The 21571-nt window shown below is 43.8% G+C and overlaps 1 protein-coding gene across 1 annotated transcript in view; it reads left to right on the plus strand.

The window, feature by feature from the left end:
• The window catches only part of SH3TC1 (SH3 domain and tetratricopeptide repeats 1), a 328239-nt gene that overhangs the window by 274011 nt on the left and 32657 nt on the right, over nt 1-21571 (plus strand). The window contains exons 15-16 of the mRNA XM_078678530.1: nt 18812-18934; nt 19063-19213. Of these exons, the coding sequence (XP_078534656.1) occupies nt 18812-18934; nt 19063-19213 (274 nt within the window). The remainder of the gene's footprint in view (nt 1-18811; nt 18935-19062; nt 19214-21571) is intronic.

Consider the following 21571-nt stretch of genomic DNA (forward strand, 5'->3'; position numbering starts at 1 on the left):
TATTTTGTTAATAAATCTTTTTAAATAATGCTAATGTAATTAAACATATTTGCTTTTCCTTTGTTCTACATTTAAAATAATTATCGAACATTAATTTACAATAATATTTAACTAACAACTATATTTGTAATTGTTTTCAAGTTTAATAAAAAATGTAAATGTCCCCTATACTTTAACATACGGAGCTCCCCAAGTTAAATAATTTAATTTAAAATAGTTTCATACCGGGTTTTATTTTAAGTCTGTGACTCTATTGATTTCCATGGGAGACTTTTGCGGTATCTGTGGTTGGCCGTCTGTGGTGCTGGATGTGCTCCAAGTCTGAGCTGGAGTACATTTACTACTATTTTGTAACCTTTTTAGCAGTAGTAGATTTAGAAGTGCAGTTTTTGAAAAGCAATGGGCTTACTGTTTTGTGGGTGGGAGATTGTTCCTCCCTAAGTCCCTTGTCTCTCTCACATGTACTACTAAGTAGCAAACTTACATGTGTGACAATCTCCCCATAGAAAGTTAGAGGAGGTGGAGGTGGGGGGTGGAGATATACGCTCGTAGGCCTGTGAACAGCATTCTGTAGTACTTTAGTAGCAATCGTATAGTACATTTAAACATTCTACAAAATGCCGTTTGTGAATAGGGGGACCAGTTAATACATAAAAGGAAAATAACTAATGTTTGTAGGAGGACCACCCACCATGATTTGCTGCTTGCCATAAAAACAGTTAAACACTAATAACAGTTTTTATGGCTGCTGGTACTGCAGATAATTCTGGTTTAGATCCTCTGTGTGGTTCTGTAGTATCATTATGGATGTGGCTACTAATTTTGTAGCAGAAACTGAGCCAGTACACTGCTCCTAATACCTGGTCAAGTGAATGCATTTTCGCTCACTATTATCCATATCAGGAAAACTCACCGAGGTGAAAGTCCCTTCACTTTTCTAAACTCCAAGATATTTAATCCTCTGCCTTTAGGCCTTTGATCTGTTTCTGATGTTAGACAATCTTGATAGCAAGAGTTATCAGTACCCTAAATAAATGGAAGGTACATTTATTTGTCAACAGTTCAGTGCCACCATGCCCGGCTTGCTTCCAGTGTTCTTGTTTATTTCTATACCACAGTATAACTTTCAGGATGCCATCTGGTCTTGTGTGATCTCCAAGTCCTTTTGCCTTCCTACATCTAATACATTTTTGACGATGAACTGAGTGTTAAATCCTGTATTCTCCCCCACTTATCTTGGCTTCAATGCACCAATGATTCCTTCTTCTTTATGTTGCACTAATATATTATTGTGCTAAATCGGCTTGTTTCTATATGGATGGAAACCTAGTTTTCAATGAAAATGTACATATCATTGTCTCTATTGCATGTGGGCCATGTCCCTGAATACAAAAGAATAATTTCTCTTCACCATAGAGTGTTGACCAAAATGGAAAGATATGTTTAATTTACAGAGAAACTTCTGAGTGTGTAAATAATTTGCAGAATTAATATTTCCAAATAATTCTTCTATAAGAGGAAATAAAAGATTATTTTAATCAAAGCAGCTTAAAGACACTACAAAAAAGCTTTGCTGTAGCTAGAATGTAACACTTAACCCAACTCAGTATGATCCATTACCATAGTGATCATTCTAGCAGATATGGTTTTTGTACTAAAGTGGACCGCCACACCTCACTGGCTCCTAAACCAGCAGGTGGGGGTTTCTCCTGTTCTGCCTCCTCAAGGCCTTTTACATTTAAAACAAATTAAGGAGAGGGTTCTTACTATGAACCAGAAATCTCCGTCATCTTGGCTTTGGTAGAAGTATAAATATATGGGGCTATTTTACACATACAGCGCATTCTCCTTGATAGCGCAGGGCGCACCTTTTAAAAAGTCAGTGACTGCACCCACCTGCAATGAAATGTCTGGGGGGTCCATGGGACCCCTTTTCCCCCGCCAGGGGGCTGCAACAAGCGGGCATTGTCAGTGTGCCTCCTGAGAGCTTCTTTGCTTTTGCACCCGAGCGCCCAAGTCTGTAATGTGGTGGGGCTTCCTTATTTAAATGAGCCACGCCCCCATGCAAATGAGCACTCCTGAAGATAGTGCTGGCCATCGGTTTTGCAGATAGGGCCGCACAAGCGTCTGCGACCACTTCTGTAATACCAATGCTAACGCGGGATTACTGGTTACTAGTTACCTTACCAGATCCCAAACCAAGTCGACTGGATCGTTGGTACCTGTCATTGAGTAAAAGGTAATCTAACAATAGGTCAATCAATTAAGAACTTACACCACTCCAAATGACCACAGACCAAGATTAAGTTTCAAAGATTTAATATAAAGTCAAAGATAACTGAAGATACAAACTTCTTAAGATGAGATTCAAAAGATAAACTGGTATCACTATGAACATGAATTCTTTGAATAGTCTAAGTCTACAAAACAGAATAATGAGTACAAGTTCGAATATCATGAGCGTTGCCAAAATGGATACAAGTTGCAACCTCAAAGTCATTACAGAAAAGAAAATTTAGGTTCATCTGTCCCTACACTACACTAAGTGACATCCCTACTTAACAAGATCTTTTACCCCTCTAGGTGTCAGCCGTGGTGACTTCCTAATTTAGATCACGCACTTCTCTTTGTCTCTTCCCTGATAATGGGTCTCTCCTGATCAGTCTATCTGCCTACCCATCCGCTTCCTTAGGCTCCCAAAATCATCTGCTCTACACTCCTCCCGGGTCGCTTTCCCTAATATCAAATCACATTTCCGATAGGAACGCCCCTTGGAACGCCCCTCACGTGGTACATCTTTGCGCGGTAAACTCCATGATGGTACTCTTCAAGACCCTCGTTAAAGTTGACCTTGGCTCCCAGGCTTCTTCTCCAGTGCGCCGATACCCCCTGAAATTCCTGAAGACTCCTACAGGCCTGCGCCAAGCGCCACTGAACAAAGCTCTATTCATTTCGACTGATTAGGACCCCTCGCACCTGCATACATACAGGCCGTCCCACAGTGGGCCTCAAATTCCAAACTCCACCAAATCTATAGGTCATAAAGCATTATGGAAAGCTCTGTACTTGGCACCTCTCGACTTCTCCTCTAACGAGCACATTACAAATCAAAAAGAACATCCCTATCAGTTCGGGCCCTACTTGATTTACATGAAGCGGGTCCCTGCATTCTGAAAACCTTTAACTTGATTTAAACAGCATTCTTAACTAACATACGTTTCTTAAAGCACACATCTATAAAGCATATATTTCAAACTAAATTCGATAATACATTTTGGAAGAACCACGTTAACCCCACCTCACATTATTTTAGCAGCACGTTTAGATTTTCTGTGAATTGCCATGAGGCCTACACAATATACTGGTTTTGTAGAGTTCCACTTAACTCTTACATGATTCCTTTAACATGAGAACGTGAGGTTTCCATATTCATTCCAACACTTCTACATTAATCTCACACAGTTATGATTATTGTTACTCTACTTAAACATTCTATACATTTCACTACTGAATATAAGACACTCTGTGTATTTCACTTCTAGATATAAAACACTCGTGTGCAAAGCATGGTTAAACTAACTACGTGCTTGTAAATATGGTGCACTTATACATTTTTCAGATTTCGTGCTCTCTCAGTCCCCCCTTTGATGACCTTCAGGGGTCATCACCAACAAAACACCGTCACAAAAATGTAGGACTCTTCAAAGTGAGGTCGTGGCAGTACCACTTCTTTTCATTGTCTCTAATGCCTTCAGACTCTTATATTGCGTATCCTGCATCGCTGTCAACCTTTTCTCCTGTTCTCTCATAGATCTCTGCAACCTGTTTGCTCTATACCACTGATACAAACGCACCAATCCCCACAAAGTGATTACACAAATCACAATTATGATGATGGGTTTCAGTATGTACCAAATGATACCCTTTCCTAGGTTGGCAAACCAACCTCCAACTTTACCCATTCCATGACCTACTTTTTCCCACACGTTTATCTTTGTCAGATCCTCAATTTCGTGGTGTATGGCAGTGATGTTTCGTATATACTTCTCTAGAGGTTTTGAATTGTCTGGAATGTAAGTGCAACATTCCTGGACCTTCAAAGCCTTACAGACTCCGCCCTCTTTGGCTAACAGAACATCTAAAGCAAGTCGGTTCTGAAGAACCATTGCCCTTATCGATTGCATCTCACCCTCCACCAGCATTAATGATCTAGCAGTACTGGCAGATAACCTATCTACGACTGTAGCCAATCTCCTAATTTTGATGTCATTCAGTATCACTCCTAGGATAGGGAATGCAGCACCGAATACATCCCCAATTACTTCTGCTGCACCCAGCCCTCTCTTCCCTCTAGTTGGTATTCCTTTCTTTGTCGTTTCTAAATTCTCAACATGATATATTTTAGGGAAGACAATAGCCAGATAGCATGATCCGTACCAATTATCTGGTAGCTTCACATAGGCATTTCTTCCACATACAAAATATACATTTGGAATTGCTTGCATCTCTTTCAGAAAGTCTTTGGAGTAATACTCCAATTGAAAGGCATGTTCGCAACTGACTTGACCTACATACAGATTCTCATAATAGGAGTAACTCCTGTGAATACACAGTTTCCCCCATTTCTCCTTGTCTAAAGCAATTGGACCAAAGCTACCCTTTCTTTGGTGTATCCTTTCTTCCTTGGTCCAATCCGTTTCCCATTGCCCTGAAGCCTTTAGAATCTTCTGCCTCCTGTATCTAGTATCCACCTGCCCTATAAACTTTTTCTCGATTTCTGACACTTGACAAGTCAGATTATTTCTTCGGGCATGTGAAGTATCTAACGTTTTCCATGGAATGAACCATTTGTGTAATCTGTCTTCGCTTTTGTAATAGTCCCACTTATTCAAATGCTTGTAATTTGGGACCTCTGGCAATGTCGAGTCGAAATTCGAGAAATAGTACTCAAATCCTTCTCGTCCATAGAATATGCTCAACAACAAACTGCATGTGATTCCATATGTCAATGGAAGATGATGGTATCTGATACCCTCCTCTACCGAAGCTGGTAATTGCATACAAACGTAGCAATTCTTCGCCTCCATGACATCAATGTACTCATAAAGCAATTTGGCATAAGCATTTGACCTGAAATTTCCCTGTGACTCGTCTGTGTGCAACCTTTTTATTTCTGCATCTAACAACGCTTTGTCTTTATCATTGATGTTTCCCTTATAATTAACAGTAGTAGTTCTCGGTGTTGACACTCCCTTGACTTCCCTGACTGCCGTTGCATCCCTCTCGTGTCCCACTATGTATGAGACAGTAACCACTAAAACTATCAGGGAAATCACTACTCCTAACAGTGTGCCAACTATACATTTTGCCCTGCGGTTCGGGTTGCCAGCCTCCATGTTCTCAAACAGTGTAGCTCTTGACGTTCTTCCAGCATTCACTTCTCCTTCTCTCTGAACAAAGTCTTTCTTTAAAACAATGTCTCTTTCTTTGGACTCTGAGAAGCTGACAATTTTCTCCGCAAAACAGTTTAAAGTCCTGTAGAAAACAGACAACCCTAGCCCTTCTCCATCCGCTAAAAGGAAACCCCTACCATTTTTTCTTCTTCCACTCGGCGCTAGGTTATCTTGCAGTAATTTTTAATAATGTCCTTTCAAAAAGTCTTTTTGCAACAAAGTGTTAGTCCAAAACAATGAGCGCTCCAAGAACTTCCACTACTCGCTCAAGCATTTCTAACCGAAGGAGAGTTCCCTCCAACACTGGATATCGTGAACAGCAAACCGGAAAATCAACTGTTTCTAAAATCAATTTTCTTATTCCGCTTAGGAGAGGAGGATAGACGATGTTGAGTGTCAGCAACCTTTCGGTCTCCGCCCCCGGTAGCAGGAACAGTATTTGCACTGTGATGATCGGATCAGTTCTGATCAGGTTCACTTCCCTGACCCTCCCGGTTCTGTGTCCCACAGACATCTGCAACGAGGTAGGTCCAATCGGGAGTAGAGTACCTTCTGCTAGGCACTCGCACCCTCCGTGATCTTCTAAGACCCTCCTCGGCCTGATCCTGGGTATCTTCTTCTGGATCCGAGTCTTCGGATATAGGGGCAAGCGTTTCTTCCTGAGCCGACCTTAAACTTAGCCTCCTTCTTCTTTCCGGCCAAGTGGCAGCTCCAATCCTTGGTCCCCTATTTCTCGTCCTCACACTCGGTTCTTGGTCGCTCTGGTACTGATCTGTGTCTGTGTCGTATTCACTGCAGCTCTCTCCTTCGGTTGCGTCTTCAGTCTCACTGCCGTCCTGTCTTCTCTCTTCTTCTGGATCCGATGCGTTTCCCACTTCTTCCGACACCCCCTCAGCCGATCCGATCCCCTCTTGTGACTCTTCTTCCACGTCTGGACTTTCGTCTGGGATAGGAGCTGTTTCTTCTAGGGGTGCTGGAACTCTTCGAGTATGGGATGCATGGATCCAATTTGGCAGCCCCCCGCACTTCACCGCGGTGTTCGTGATCAGGATTACCTGAAAGGGCCCACGCCAGCGAACATCTAGGCAGTTCTTCCGGACGTGCTTCTTGACCAACACCCAATCTCCTGGGTTCAGGTCATGACACAGGTTCCTCGATGCTGGAACTTCAGCCGCATGCACCTGAAGGGACACAGAATGGATGGCGTCAGACAGTCCCTTACAATAATCCAAGATCAGATCATCTGTAATATTCAATAGGGCAGCAGTTGGAACTGTGGGAAGTCTCATGGCCCTCCCCATCAGAATCTCGTGTGGAGAGAGACCTGTCCTCCTTTCAGGGGTGCTGCGCATACTCATGAGCACTAAAGGAAGAGCATCTGGCCAACTCAAAGATGTGGATGCCACTACTTTAGCCAATCTATTCTTCAGAGTGCCGTTCACTTGTTCCACAATTCCTGAAGCTTCTGGTCGATAACTACAATGCAGTTTCTGATCAATTTTTAAAGTGGAGCACAACATTTTCACTATTTCGCTGTTAAAATGTTTTCCTCTGTCCGATTCCAGAGAGGCAGGCACCCCGAAGCGCGGTATCAACTCCCTGAGCAACAATTTAGCCACTGTGAGTGTATCGCACCTACGTGTAGGGTACGCTTCAACCCATCTGGAAAATACACATACAATCACCAACACATACCTAAGGCGATTGACTCTTGGCATTTCAATAAAGTCTAGTTGCATTCTATTGAAAGGCCCCCCTGACCTCCCAATGTGACTCAGTGTGACTGGTGTCCTTTTGCCTATGTTCAGTTGTTGGCAGGTAACACATCGCTTGCATACTGATTCTGCCGCTATTCTGAATTTAGGGCAATACCAAGTTTGTCTAAACACTCTCATCATAGCATCCCTTCCTAGGTGTACTGGACCATGTATTTCTCTCGCCATGGGATTAGCTAATTCTTCAGGTAACACAGCCCTCCCATCTGCTGAAACCCAAAAATCCATTTCACTTCGCACACATCCTGCTGTTTCCCATGCCTTTTTCTCAGTTTCTGGTGCGTTCTCCTGCATTACCCTTAAATCTTCCCAGGTATCCACAGTCTCTAACATCATGCTCAATTCTGTCTTTTCTTCTGCACCTTCAATTTCTACTTTTGAGAAAGAATAATTTTGTTCCGCACAATAACGTGCGACTTCGTCAGCGTATCTGTTGCCTTGTGACACAAAATCTGTATTCTTAGTATGAGCTACACATTTTACTATTGCAATGTCAACTGGACCTTGTAATGCTTCTAACAACAATCGCACAAATTCTCCATTTCGAATGGGCGAACCAGAGGAGGTCATGTAACCTCTCTGAGACCACAACTGCCCGAAATCGTGAACCACACCGAAACCATATTGGCTGTCAGTGTAGATGGTGACTCTCTTCCCGTTTCCTGCTATGCAGGCACGAGTTAGGGCAATGATTTCTGCTACCTGTGCGGAATGTACTCCTTCCAGGCAAGCGGCTTCCACAACTCCAGTAATGGTACAAACAGCATAAGCTGCTCTCAACCGACCAGTATCGTCTCTTAAACATGAGCCATCAACAAAATAAATTTCATCGGGGTCAGACAATGGCTCATCCACAATATCTGGTCTGGGTTTCGTGCATAGTTCAGTCACATCAAGGCAATCGTGGTCTTCACATCCTTCGCCTTCTATTACAGTAGGTAATGGCATCAAAGTAGCAGGATTCAAGACAGAGCATCTCCTGAGGGTCACGTTCTCCGCGGCAAGAATAACTTGCTCGTAGCGCGTGAGCCTACTATTGGTCAGATGCTGCGTCTTCGTCCTGGTCATTAACAATTCAACTGAATGCGGTACATACACCACTACTGGATGTCCCATCACAATACTCTCGCTCCTTTCAATGCTGACACCCGTTGCAGCAACGGATTTGAGACATCCGGGCAACGCTGCGGCTACTGGATCTAATGTAGCCGAAAAATATGCAACTGGTCTACGGGCATTTCCGTGGGTCTGTGCCAAGACTGACAAAGCACATCCCTCTCTCTCACAGCAATAGAGTGAAAATGATTTCTCGTAATCGGGCATTCCCAGAGCCGGAGCACGACATAAATCGTCTCTCAGCTGCAAGAACGCCACCAGACATTCTTCGTCCCATGGTACCGGATCACTCACCTCCTTGTGCGTCAGTTTCTGTAAGGGTTTTGCTTTCAGTGAAAAGTTGACTATCCACTGTCGGCAGTAACCTACCATCCCTAGAAACATTCTAACTTCTCTCTGTGTCATAGGCGCATTCATCTTCATTATCGCCTCAATCCTCTCTGGGGACACCTTGCGTTTTCCTTTTTCTAACCGGTGCCCCAAATATTGTACTTCAGTCAGACAATACTGCAACTTGCTCGGAGATACCTTATGTCCATTTTTGGCTAAATGGTTCAGTAAGGCAATTGAGTCTGCTTTACAGGCTTCCTCTGTCTCTGACGCAACAAGTAGGTCATCTATGTACTGTACCAGAACCGAATTCTGCGGCAGTACTAGATTTTCGAGATTCTTCTTCAACAACTGATTGAAGATGGATGGGCTGTCTGTGAATCCTTGTGGGATTCGACACCATGTTAAAACGCGATCTTCCATTTTAAAAGCGAAAAGATATCTGCTCTCTTCATCCAATGGGATTGAAAAGAAGGCCTGGCAAAGATCTATCACTGTGAACCATTCTGCTTGACATGGTATTTGAAACAGTATCACTGAAGGATTCGGTACCACAGGACAACATGAAACGACTATGTTATTAATTTTTCGTAAATCCTGCACTATCCTGAATTTCCCACTAGGTTTCTGTAAACCCATAATCGGGGAGTTACAAGGACTACCCACGATTTCTTTCAATATACCCTGTTGAATCATTGACTCGATCACAGGTTTTATTCCTGCAATCGTTTCCTGGGACAATTTGTATTGAGGCGTTCTTGGAAACTCGGCATTTGGTTTTACCAGTATTTTTACCGGTTCTACCCCTTTAATCAATCCTATTTCTTCTCCTGTAAAATCCCACACCTCTGACGCCACTGCATCTCTTAAGTCTTGGGGAAGATCTTCTACGGTCAGAGTAGGATATAATTCTACACAGGATTTTGAATTTGCCACCTGGAAAGTAGCATCATCGTCCGTAGTCTGTACCTCCACTCCTTGCGGGGTGCAGTATATTGTGCAGTTCAATTTGCACAACAAATCCCTTCCTAACAGACATACCGGACTCGAGTCACAAACCACAAACTGATGCTCGTTCATATGGTTTCCTATCTTCACAGACACTGGTTCTGTCAAGGGACTAGTCAACCTTTTATTTGCGACTCCTACCACCTGAATTGTTTCCCCTGACATCGGCAAGTCTGGAACCACCGCTGATCTCAGAGTTGATCGAGTAGCTCCAGTATCCACTAAGAACGTTGTAGGACACCCTGCCACTTCTGCCTCAACAAACGGCCCTCTCTGATCCACCTCTAAGACTGCCCCAAGGGTGCAATCCTCTTCACTGCTCACACGTTGTCCTGTCAACGGATCAATGTAATAACACTTTTCTTCCTCGATAAAGAGTGGCATTTGTTTAAAAACCTTTCCCCCTGTCGATATTTTCGGTGGCTGTGGGAACTGGGCTCGTGGAGCCGAAGTCCCCCCTTTGGCCCCCTTGCCTCCTGTAACTGTTCCCTTTGGAGCTGGAACTTCCTGAACCTGTTCTTCAACTTCTAACTCTCCATTTTCAGGGTTAAAGGGACACTCGCATCGCCAATGTCCCACCTGGTGACACAAATGGCACTTTGTCGTTTTCTTTAAAGTGGCAAAGTCTACCCTAGGTCTCTGCCCTTCTTCATTATCTTTGTTCTGACCGTTTGGTTTTCGTCCCATTCCCTGCTTCTGCTGTCTACCCTTCCCGGCTGACTGCATTTGCACCACCATCAATTTCTCCTTTAGATTCTTGGCTTTAGAATCTATTTCGTCACTACAGTATCTCGCATAACGTAGGATCTCATCTAGTGGTTTGTTTTGCCAGCAAATTAAATGTTGCTGAATCATTAAACAAATATCAGGTCTCAACCCCAAAACAAACTTGGACACAAACTGTCCTATATCTTTGGGATCCATTACATCTAGTCCACTGTATTGCTTGAATGTTTTCAACAACCTCTCATAAAACTCATGAACGGTCTCCTTCGGTTCTTGTCTCGTTCGGTCTATTTTCACCCAATCTATATCCTGTGGTGGTACCTTATCTTTCAGCCAAGCTATTACCCTTTCATACTTTCGCATGACAATCTCCGACGGTCCATTAGTTCGAGCATCCCTCACTGGTTCAGTATTTGGCCATTCAACACTAGTCTTGCACGGGGTCCACAAATCAGATGGTACCACAATGTCAAACAACGTGTTCAAATCAATCCACAATACTTTCGAGATCTTTACAAACCTTTCTACCTGCTTATACCACTCTACTGGATTGTCCCTTAACTTCGGAAATGAGTTGGTAAACGCAGCTAAATCTCCTCTACTCCAGGGCACATGTACATAATTTCCGTTCGATATTTCTCGCAAAGGGAATGCCTCCATCTGCATTATCCTTCCCTCTGGGGTCATCATACTTGTACTCCGTCTAACAGTGCCCTTTTTCGACCACCTCTCTTCCCATTTGTCCAGTTCTCTCCACACTCTTATTCCTGATACCAGCTCTCTTATGTGTGTTTTTAATCCAGTAGTTCTCTTCTCATCTAGGTCTTGGTCTGCGTACTGCAATCTGTGGTTACTCTGCAATGCCCTTGTCCTAGATAAATCTACGGCATACCTGTCTGCCAAATTGGTCAGTTTCTCATGAAACGCTCTAGCTTTCCTAGTAATATCCTTTGCCATGAACAACAGCTCATCCTGTTCATACAATTCTATCCTTTCTAAAGGCAATGTACCATCAATTATCTCATCAACATCTGATTTTAAACTGGTGACATCAAGTCTCGTTGCCTTAATTTCAGCTTTCAACACACTAAATTTGGTTACTCCATCCGCATCTCTCCCATCCCAGCTCCGAGATCTACGTTTAGGCACTGGTGAGTTATAGGGAGTCCTCCCCTGTTCCCACCTCTCTAGGTCCCATGCCTTTCCATCTTCTCGGGGTGGATGGTGAAACACTCCTTCACGCCTCATAGCCCCACGTTCCCCATCCTGACTAGTTTCCCGGGATGCATGGTAAGATATTCCGTTACTCCCTCTCTCCTCACTATTTCCCTGTGATTCCTGATTATTCGAGGCATGGCGGGACCTGTCACTGTTCTCTTTTCTCCAATGTTGGACGTCTTCTCCTAGTACATGATGAAGGCACCTAAACCTATTCTGAAAAGCTTGTACCATTTGGTCTCCACCTTTCTCCCAGAGACGGGACATCTCCTCACACTCTACACTCCTACCACTTTGCTCTTGTTGTTCCCTCTCAATCGTAGGACGTGTAACTCCTCTATTCTCCTGACTTTGACCTTCCCGCCCCTGACTGCTTTCGCTGGCCCCACAATGAGATACGGACCTGTTATCTCTGCTTTCCCATTCTGGTTCTGTTCTTGACCTGTTATTCGGGGTTACCGCGGACCCATCCCATTCCCTCAAATCAGCTCTTAATTCTGTATAGGACTTTGGCCGCGGTCCCCTTAGGTCCATCGGTCCTCTCTGACCTCCCTGTCCTGCGTTGGGACCTACAGTTGTATCTAATGGGGTGTCCCACGTTACCGAACCTGGCAATTGCTTCCATGCATTTGTCACGTTATTCCTCCTTTCCATCTCGATTCTTTCTCTATCCAATTGCCTCTGTTCTTCCTCTCTATCTCTCTCAGGGTTATAGATCGATACTATAGGTCCTATGGTAACAGGCACTTGAAGAGCGTCTGGCAATCCAAAAGACTCAACCCTTTCGGTGGCTGGCGTTTTCTGCACCACAAACCTTCCCACTACACTCTGTACTGTACTAGGTTGAGGTGTCTCCCCACCTTTGATAGGTGTCCATTCCGATATAGGGAGTGGTGTATACCCCTCTATGGCATTCCCATCTTCCCTTGCGAGCCCTCTATCTTCAATTTCCTCAACTCTCGGAGGTGGTCTGTCCATCAATAATCTATTTATCACATTGTCCTCCGACTCGCTCTCCTCATCCTCTTCCATGAGGTTCCTCCCACCTACCACCTCCCTCATTGGATACAACTTCTCTACTTCAATAGCCTGTACCCTCCATCTCTTTGCCTCCTCGTCCCATTTGGAATCTCGCACTGCTCTTACCGATCGCGTCAATCTTTGTTGACGCCTGTCCAAATTTCTATTGTGTGCCGCCCTAATCCATGCATTAAGGGCCTCAAACTGTGTAGGTCTAGGTGAAGGTTTCAATGAGGACATGGTTGCTTTTAGCCGATGTAACACCTCTAGCTTAAACGTTCCGTACTTTGGGAACTGCATTTCCTCATTTCCTTCCGTAAGCTTATTACAAGCCCCAATCCATAATATCGTATGCAGCCCCACATTCGTTGCCAAATAATGAGCTGGTGTACCCTCCGGCGGTGCCTCTTCCCCGTAATAATGTTCACTTCTTTTTCTTTTAAAAATTCCTTTCAAACACTTAAAACACTTCATGATTTCTCTTTTCTCTGCGTTTGTTTACTTCCTAATGACAATCTACCAATCGCCGTGCCGTTTCCGCTAACTGGCCTATCCGATCGCGACTTTTCACTGATGTCGCACCAGCCGCCCAATCGCGTTGCGGCTCTTTGCCGACGTCACACCAACCGTCCTATCGCGTCGCGGCTCTTCACTCGCCACCCTATCTCAGCGCGGCCCTTTCTGACGTCACTCGTCCCCCTTTGCAGCAGTTCCCCTCCTTTCTCAGCTCGTCTCCTCGGTCATGCATGCGTCCCATTCATACTCTGAAAAATGATTACTTCCGTCCAAGCGATCACCTTTCTTGACTGTACACCCACAGTCTTTCTGTAGTTGTCACCTTAACTTGACGAAATGTCTTTCCGTTTACTTCCAGACAATCGCCTTCTCTGATAGGTTACTCACACACAGTAACTTCCGACCAGCGTCCGTTACTCATACGCTCACTCTTACACTCCCCCTATCTCGGTTCCACGGCGGTCAATGGTACCTCGTGACCTCCGTACTATGGTCGACAACTACTCTGGATGTTCGATACACCCAAAACCACTTAAGCTCTGGCCTGAACTTAAGATTTGCCAGTTCACCCGTTTACCAGGTAACCGGTTCACCAGGTTGCGCGCGCTCACAACCTTCTCTCATTCACACTACAGGCATTCAACTCCGCAAGACATTACAATACAAATACAACACAAAACACCGCAATCTGTTCACGCATGACCCTTGTTATACTCACTCTCCTCCGATACTGCTGCTTTTCTCGCACCGTCTGCACCTTCGGCGCACGATTCTTCCGCTGCTCGTCTCTCGATGTCTAGGGGCCTTGGGGTAAACTAACCTCTCTAGATTACCTTCCTCAAGAAGATAACCATCCTACTCTGCTACCAACTGCTAACGCGGGATTACTGGTTACTAGTTACCTTACCAGATCCCAAACCAAGTCGACTGGATCGTTGGTACCTGTCATTGAGTAAAAGGTAATCTAACAATAGGTCAATCAATTAAGAACTTACACCACTCCAAATGACCACAGACCAAGATTAAGTTTCAAAGATTTAATATAAAGTCAAAGATAACTGTAGATACAAACTTCTTAAGATGAGATTCAAAAGATAAACTGGTATCACTATGAACATGAATTCTTTGAATAGTCTAAGTCTACAAAACAGAATAATGAGTACAAGTTCGAATATCATGAGCGTTGCCAAAATGGATACAAGTTGCAACCTCAAAGTCATTACAGAAAAGAAAATTTAGGTTAATCTGTCCCTACACTACACTAAGTGACATCCCTACTTAACAAGATCTTTTACCCCTCTAGGTGTCAGCCGTGGTGACTTCCTAAGAAGATCACGCACTTCTCTTTGTCTCTTCCCTGATAATGGGTCTCTCCTGATCAGTCTATCTGCCTACCCATCCGCTTCCTTAGGCTCCCAAAATCATCTGCTCTACACTCCTCCCGGGTCGCTTTCCCTAATACCAAATCACATTTCCGATAGGAACGCCCCTTGGGACGCCCCTCACGTGGTACATCTTTGCGCGGTAAACTCCATGATGGTACTCTTCAAGAACCTCGTTAAAGTTGACCTTGGCTCCCAGGCTTCTTCTCCAGTGCGCCGATACCCCCTGAAATTCCTGAAGACTCCTACAGGCCTGCGCCAAGCGCCACTGAACAAAGCTCTATTCATTTCGACTGATTAGGACCCCTCGCACCTGCATACATACAGGCCGTCCCACAGTGGGCCTCAAATTCCAAACTCCACCATATCTATAGGTCATAAAGCATTATGGAAAGCTCTGTACTTGGCACCTCTCGACTTCTCCTCTAACGAGCACATTACAAATCAAAAAGAACATCCCTATCAGTTCGGGCCCTACTTGATTTACATGAAGCGGGTCCCTGCATTCTGAAAACCTTTAACTTGATTTAAACAGCATTCTTAACTAACATACGTTTCTTAAAGCACACATCTATAAAGCATATATTTCAAACTAAATTCGATAATACATTTTGGAAGAACCACGTTAACCCCACCTCACATTATTTTAGCAGCACGTTTAGATTTTCTGTGAATTGCCATGAGGCCTACACAATATACTGGTTTTGTAGAGTTCCACTTAACTCTTACATGATTCCTTTAACATGAGAACGTGAGGTTTTCATATTCATTCCAACACTTCTACATTAATCTCACACAGTTATGATTATTGTTACTCTACTTAAACATTCTATACATTTCACTACTGAATATAAGACACTCTGTGTATTTCACTTCTAGATATAAAACACTCGTGTGCAAAGCATGTTTAAACTAACTACGTGCTTGTAAATATGGTGCACTTATACATTTTTCAGATTTGGTGCTCTCTCACCAACGTGCTCCGGGGGCGCACGAAACGGGCGCAAACACCCTTTGCACCCCTGGGGCACTCGTATAATACGGCCCATGATTTTGGCACTTCCCAACCAAAACTCTCAGGATTGCGTATGTCAAGATTATTTTAGGGAATGTTTAGAATTAGTACACTTGTGGCTTAAAGATTGTGTCAGTAATACTAGATTTATCCTATATGGGCTCATGATCCACTGACTTAGTAGCAGTTCTGTACATTGAAGTATTTCCTGTATCCCCAAAGAATAAAAAGATAGTTGCTGTCATGTGCTATCAAGCCCGCCTGGCTTTCATTAAATCAGGGTCACCCTTAGACCCTCTTCCCCCAGCCAAACGAAGTATCATAAACCCACATTAACTCCTGAACACCTCCCTATGTGAAGGGCTGCCGCCCCAGGCCTGGAAGCATGCCCTGGTCCTCCCTTTGCTCAAAAATCCTCACCTAGACTCTGCCAGTCTGTCCAATTTCAGACCCATCTCATTACTCCCTATCTTCTCTAAAATACTTGAGAAACAGGTCAACTCCCAGCTCACCGCATTTGTGGAAACCCAGGACACCCTCCACCCTTCGCAGTCCAGTTTCTAAGCAGGGTTCAGTATGGAAACTACCCACTTGGGAGTCATGGAACACATAAGTCAACTTGTGGATTCTAGCGGCACAGCCGCACACATCCTATTGGATCTTAGCGCTGAGTTCAACACTGTGTCCCCTGGCACAGACAGACTGATTTTTCCGGGTATCCAAGGCTCAGCTCTGGCATGGCTCTGCTCCGGCATAGCTCTGCTCTGTCTTCCCAAATTGCACGTTGCAGGTCTTCTCAAATAACTCAGCGTCGGAAGCTCGCCCCTTGTCCTAAAGCATTCCTCAGGGTTCTACCCTCCGGCCTGTTGCTTTTTAACATCTACATCCACCCGCTGGCGGACCTGGTTGAAAGCTGCAGGTTGACTCTGCGCTGACAACACCCAGATTATTTTCGCTATGTCATCAGGACCAACAGTCAACTCTGAAGATCTTAACTCGTACCTCAGCCTGGTCGCCGCTTGGATGAACACCAACTCCTCGAAGCTAAATGGCGACAAGACTGATATTAATGGGCTATAAGCAATAAGCTCCGGTAAGCTCTGTCCAATGTAGCGTATGTATTTTTGGCGTCTGCAATTAAGGAATAACCAATTGACAAAAGCTGTCAAGCAAATCAGATGACCTTGGATTCATCATTTGCCATTGAGGCATCTTCCACTCCCCATTTGTCCTTCTTTTTCTCCCTAGATAATCAGAGCAGTATCTGAGTTCTGAGTGAGGCCTCATCAGACAGAATCTCAAGTCCGTTCTGCATAACAAACCGAAATTAAAAGTGCATTCTGAAGAAACACTTTCACGAGCTCAAATCCACCCACCCACGTTCATTAATGTTAACAGAGATAATCAGCAAACAAAAGTGCGGCTGATTGATCACCTCCAGTGTGCATGGCTGATTGGAGATTGCCTATAAAAATAAGTTATTAACTGAGCATTCAAATTTTGCACTCAACAAAATGCAAAATTACTAGGAATTGTTCCACCATCTATTAATAATATGTAAATTCCATCTGTTTGGGTATATATGAATATGTAAATCCATTCATGAAGCTTTTGAAAAGATTAAAATTTGAATTGTGTGGGTTGTTAAATAACTTACTAGAAGTAGTGCTCAATCAAGATAATATCATGGTTACATTTGTTTCAACTCAAGGATTTAACAGGAAGAACATAATAATTAATCAATATATGCTAGTGATAAGGAATGTCATTTTTGATTTTTGCAGAGTTTGATTGGAATGCACAGTTGAGTATAAAAGGTAACTAATGGTATCCTTTACAGATTAGCAGAACAGAGCCTCCACTGTACATTGGCTAAGATTCTGTGCCTTCAAACTCATAGTCCCCTCACCTCAAATACAGTTGTTGAGGCAAATAGTAATCTGAAAAGAGAGACTGTTGTAGACCTTTAGCCTTGTGCTTATCAATCTCATGGCTGCCAGTTGAACTGGTGGTTCTCCCTATTAAGGGCCCTATTAGGATGGCAGACGGACCTGCGTCCGTCCGCCACCCCAGAGGTGGAGGGACCGTCGCAGGGGCAGCGGCGGCCCCTCCGTGCAAATTAGGATGTGACCGCCACCCTGACGGTCACATCCTGTATGTTTAACATTGCGGCGGGTGCTGCTTGAAGCAGCACCCGCCGTAATGTTAAAAAAGTTAGCAGTGCATTTGCATGCACAAAGCGGCCGGCACCACACGGTGCCTGCCGCTTCGTGCATGCAATATTAGAGCTTTTCCGCGGCGGACGGTCTTGCCGTCTGCAGATGACCCCCCTGCCATCCTAATTCGGCGGGGGGTCATTTCTCTGCACGCAGCGGTGAATCCGCATCCTCCGGGCCGGCGGTGGCTTCCGCCGGCCCGGAGGATGCGGATTCACCGCAATCGTAATCGGGCCCTAAGTTTGGGCCTTTTGACACACATTATGTCCTGTTCACAGCTACCGGGAAAAGGCTGCTGGTCATACAGCTTCAAAAACGGCCTTCAAACCCCGGGAAAAGCTTCCAGTTCATTAGTATCATTGATCTTTTTGTTGTGAAATTAAAATAAGTTGGCAAGTAGACTGCGACAACATGCCAAAATGTTTCTGTCACATTGATTGAAACATTTTCGGCACATAGATCCCATCTTGGTCTTCTGTCAGGCAGGCATAAGCGAGGGCCTCCACTATACCACCAGCCTGGCATGCCATATGTACAACATAGTATGAGCTCTAATGTCTTTCTTCACCATCAAAATTTCCAAGCTCTATTCAATGAGTGCACTCACGAAATGGGCAAATATACGTAGGCATAGGTCCTTCTGGCTCATGTTGGTACTAAGTTGTGTTAAAATGGTTACGCCTGATTTTCTGCAGCTTCCTGTTATCGATGTTCTTCAATTTTGTTAGTAGTTAGCTAATGTATTTAATATTTTTTAACTTAGTTTAGGTATTATATTCTTTAATCTTTTAATTGTATTGATTATTTTTAATCATTGCTCACCCTCAGCACCTCCTTCAAAGTAAGTCTTGAGCTTGTTCCAAGCTACCTAAAGATGAGATGTTGATACTTTTAAGGAGTTTCTCGTATATTTTTAGTTTTCCTTTGTGTGGGTCATTCGGAAAGTGTTGTGGAACCATATAATGGTAGTTTGCCATTCTCTTCCCTCAATTTGATGTGAACTTTAATTCTGTTCATGCTTATTTTTGTATATTAGGTAGCCCAGGAGGCTGCACTTTGTACAGGAGATCCAAAGTTGGCAATGGAGCTGTTTGAAGGTGCCGGAGACATTTACGCCAATGGTACCAGAGAGCGGGAGAAAGCTGTGCCTTTCTATAGGGTAGGTATTGCATAACCATACCTTCACATTTATACAAATTATTTACAATATGCTATATACTTGTTTTATTATCTGTATAACCTTTTACAGTTCCTATACATATGTCAAGCATGTTTGATTATTTATAGGACCGAGCTCTGCCTCTTGGTGTGAAAACTGGAAACCGAAGAGCAGAACTTAAACTATGCAACAAACTAGTGGAATTACTATTAAATTTGAAGGCCTACGATGAGTGCCTTGACTACGCCAAAGCATCTCTCAGTCTAAGTATTACTTTGGGTAAGCACCATATGAGGTCTGCAAAAGTTCTGGAAATAATATATAGGCAAGTGGGTACATTTATTAGTTTCAGTAGAATAGCAGACTTTTAATTAAAAGCTGTTTTATTCAGGTGAATTAATCTTTTTGCTTCCTAATCAGCCCCTGAAATTTTTAATTGCACTGTTTCAGCCCTAGGTGGATGGGTGCTAGCAGTGCTGTTTTCTGTGTGAATATGATATATTCTAGTTAATAGAGAAATAAGTATTAAGCACAAACATATTTTACATAAAAGTATTTTTCTAAAAGATCAACGTGTGTAGCTCCCTAAATGCTTGTTTTATTGGAAATGAATGCTGCAATGTACTTCATATCGTGCTACACAAACAAATGATGGACGGAATACTGAATAAATCATACAGTCACTCCCAGTCAAGCGATCTGGATTAAATGCATTGTTCTTTTGCTAACCATGCCACCCCAGTTTAGACCCAGCCTTATGGGAACAATACAGCCCGAACTGCCAAGCCTGTTCCTTCCTGGACCGGAAACAAGCATCTTGAGACTAGTTTTGGGGTATTACTCATCATCAGCCAGGCTAGCTTGAATCCAGTGGCACAGCGAGCACGGGACCCACGTCTGGGCATACCCATCCTACTTAGGGCGAAAAGTGCAACGCAAAGAAATGATGGGCGGAATGCTGAATAAATTATACATTCACTCACAGTCAAGAGATCTTGGTTAAATCCATTGTTCATTTGATCACCATGCCACCCCAGTTTGGACCCAGCCATATGCTAATCAGTCTTGATCCTGTTCTTTATGGGAACAGTCCAGCCCAACTGCCACTTCCAGAACCGGAAACAAGCATCCTGGGACCAGCTTTGGGCTATTACCCCTCATCAGCCAGGCTAGCTTGAATCCAGTGGAACAGGGAGCAAGGGACTCGCATCTGGGCATACCCCCCACTTAGAGCAAAAAGTGCTAGGCAAACAATGTACTACATATCAGCACTACATTCCACCATACACTGTAAAGTGGAGTATCCACATGGTATAAATCCAGCCCCTAGTGGATTAAAGGGGCCATCTTAGTACACATAGCCATAATACATAATTTGTGCTGGCACCTAGATTACAACGTATAGGGAAAGTCAGGCGACTAGCACATAATAGGAATTTGTGCCCATTTTATAATTTTCTTTCACAATTTTAGATGGTAACACACCTCAGGATCCCCTGTCCTTTTTTGTGCAACAGTTCACACATACTCTAAAACTGGAATATTACAGATAAGTTTTTTATTTATTTTATTTATTTAGAAGTTTTCTATAGCGCTAACAAGACCCGAAGGTAGCAGAGCGCTTTACAGTAAAAGGAAAGGCATGGTGAGCAAAAAGATACGTAACAAATACAGGCAGTCCTCAAAGACAATGTTGGGGGAGGAGAAGTTCATAACAGTAGGCCTTTTGGTAGAAGGATACAGAGATAGCACATAGTTCGGAGGGAGATCCTCGTTATCTGAGACCCAGGGAACGGGTGAGGAACAAGGATTTGAGTTGGATCTTGAAGTCCGGATAGGAAGGTAGAGTTCTGATATGAGGGGGGATAGAGTTCCATATTTTGGGGGCATTTCCAGTGAAGGAGCAGACCGCAGATTTCTTCTTTCTGGTTTTTGGTGGGATGAGCAACAGGGAGTTGGAGCTTCTCAAGTATCTGCTCTGGCCTGCTTTTTTGAGCTTGTTAGCCAAGTATTCTGGTTTACCGGTGTGGAGGGCCTTGTGTGTTAGGCAGGCCGTTCTGAAGGAGCTACGCATTTCCACCGGGAGCCATTCAAGTTCTTTGAGTGCTGGGGAGATGTGGTCAAATTTTTTGCATCCTGTGATCATTCTTAATGCCGCATGTAGTGTTGTTTTTAATGGAGCCAAGTGTGATTTGGGTATGCCTGTAAGGATTGAGTTCCCATAGTCCAGTCTAGATAGAACTAGAGATTGGGTGGCTAGTTTGAGGTCTTTGTTTGGAATAAAAGGTTTTATTTTATTCAGCAGTCTGAGGTTGAAGAAAGCACTTTTTGCCGAGTTCTTAATGTGGTTTGTCAGGGTTAATTTGGGGTCAAGGGTGAAACCCAGGGATTTGACGGAATCAGTTGGCATGAGAGAACCTTTAAGAGTATCGATCGACTTCAGCCATTCAGTGATTTGAGGATTGTCTTCTTTGTTTGAGATGAGAAGAGTTTCGGTCTTGTCTGGATTGAGTTTCAGGTGTTTTTTTGTCAGCCAGTCTTGAACATCTTTTAAGACAGCATTTAGTCTGTGGATGTCATTAAGCGAGGAGGTTTCCAGGTAGATCTGCGTGTCATCCGCGTAGAGGTGGAAGAGGA

The sequence above is a fragment of the Lissotriton helveticus genome, chromosome 2_2 (assembly GCF_964261635.1).
Source record: "Lissotriton helveticus chromosome 2_2, aLisHel1.1, whole genome shotgun sequence".
Lineage (NCBI taxonomy): Eukaryota > Metazoa > Chordata > Amphibia > Caudata > Salamandridae > Lissotriton > Lissotriton helveticus.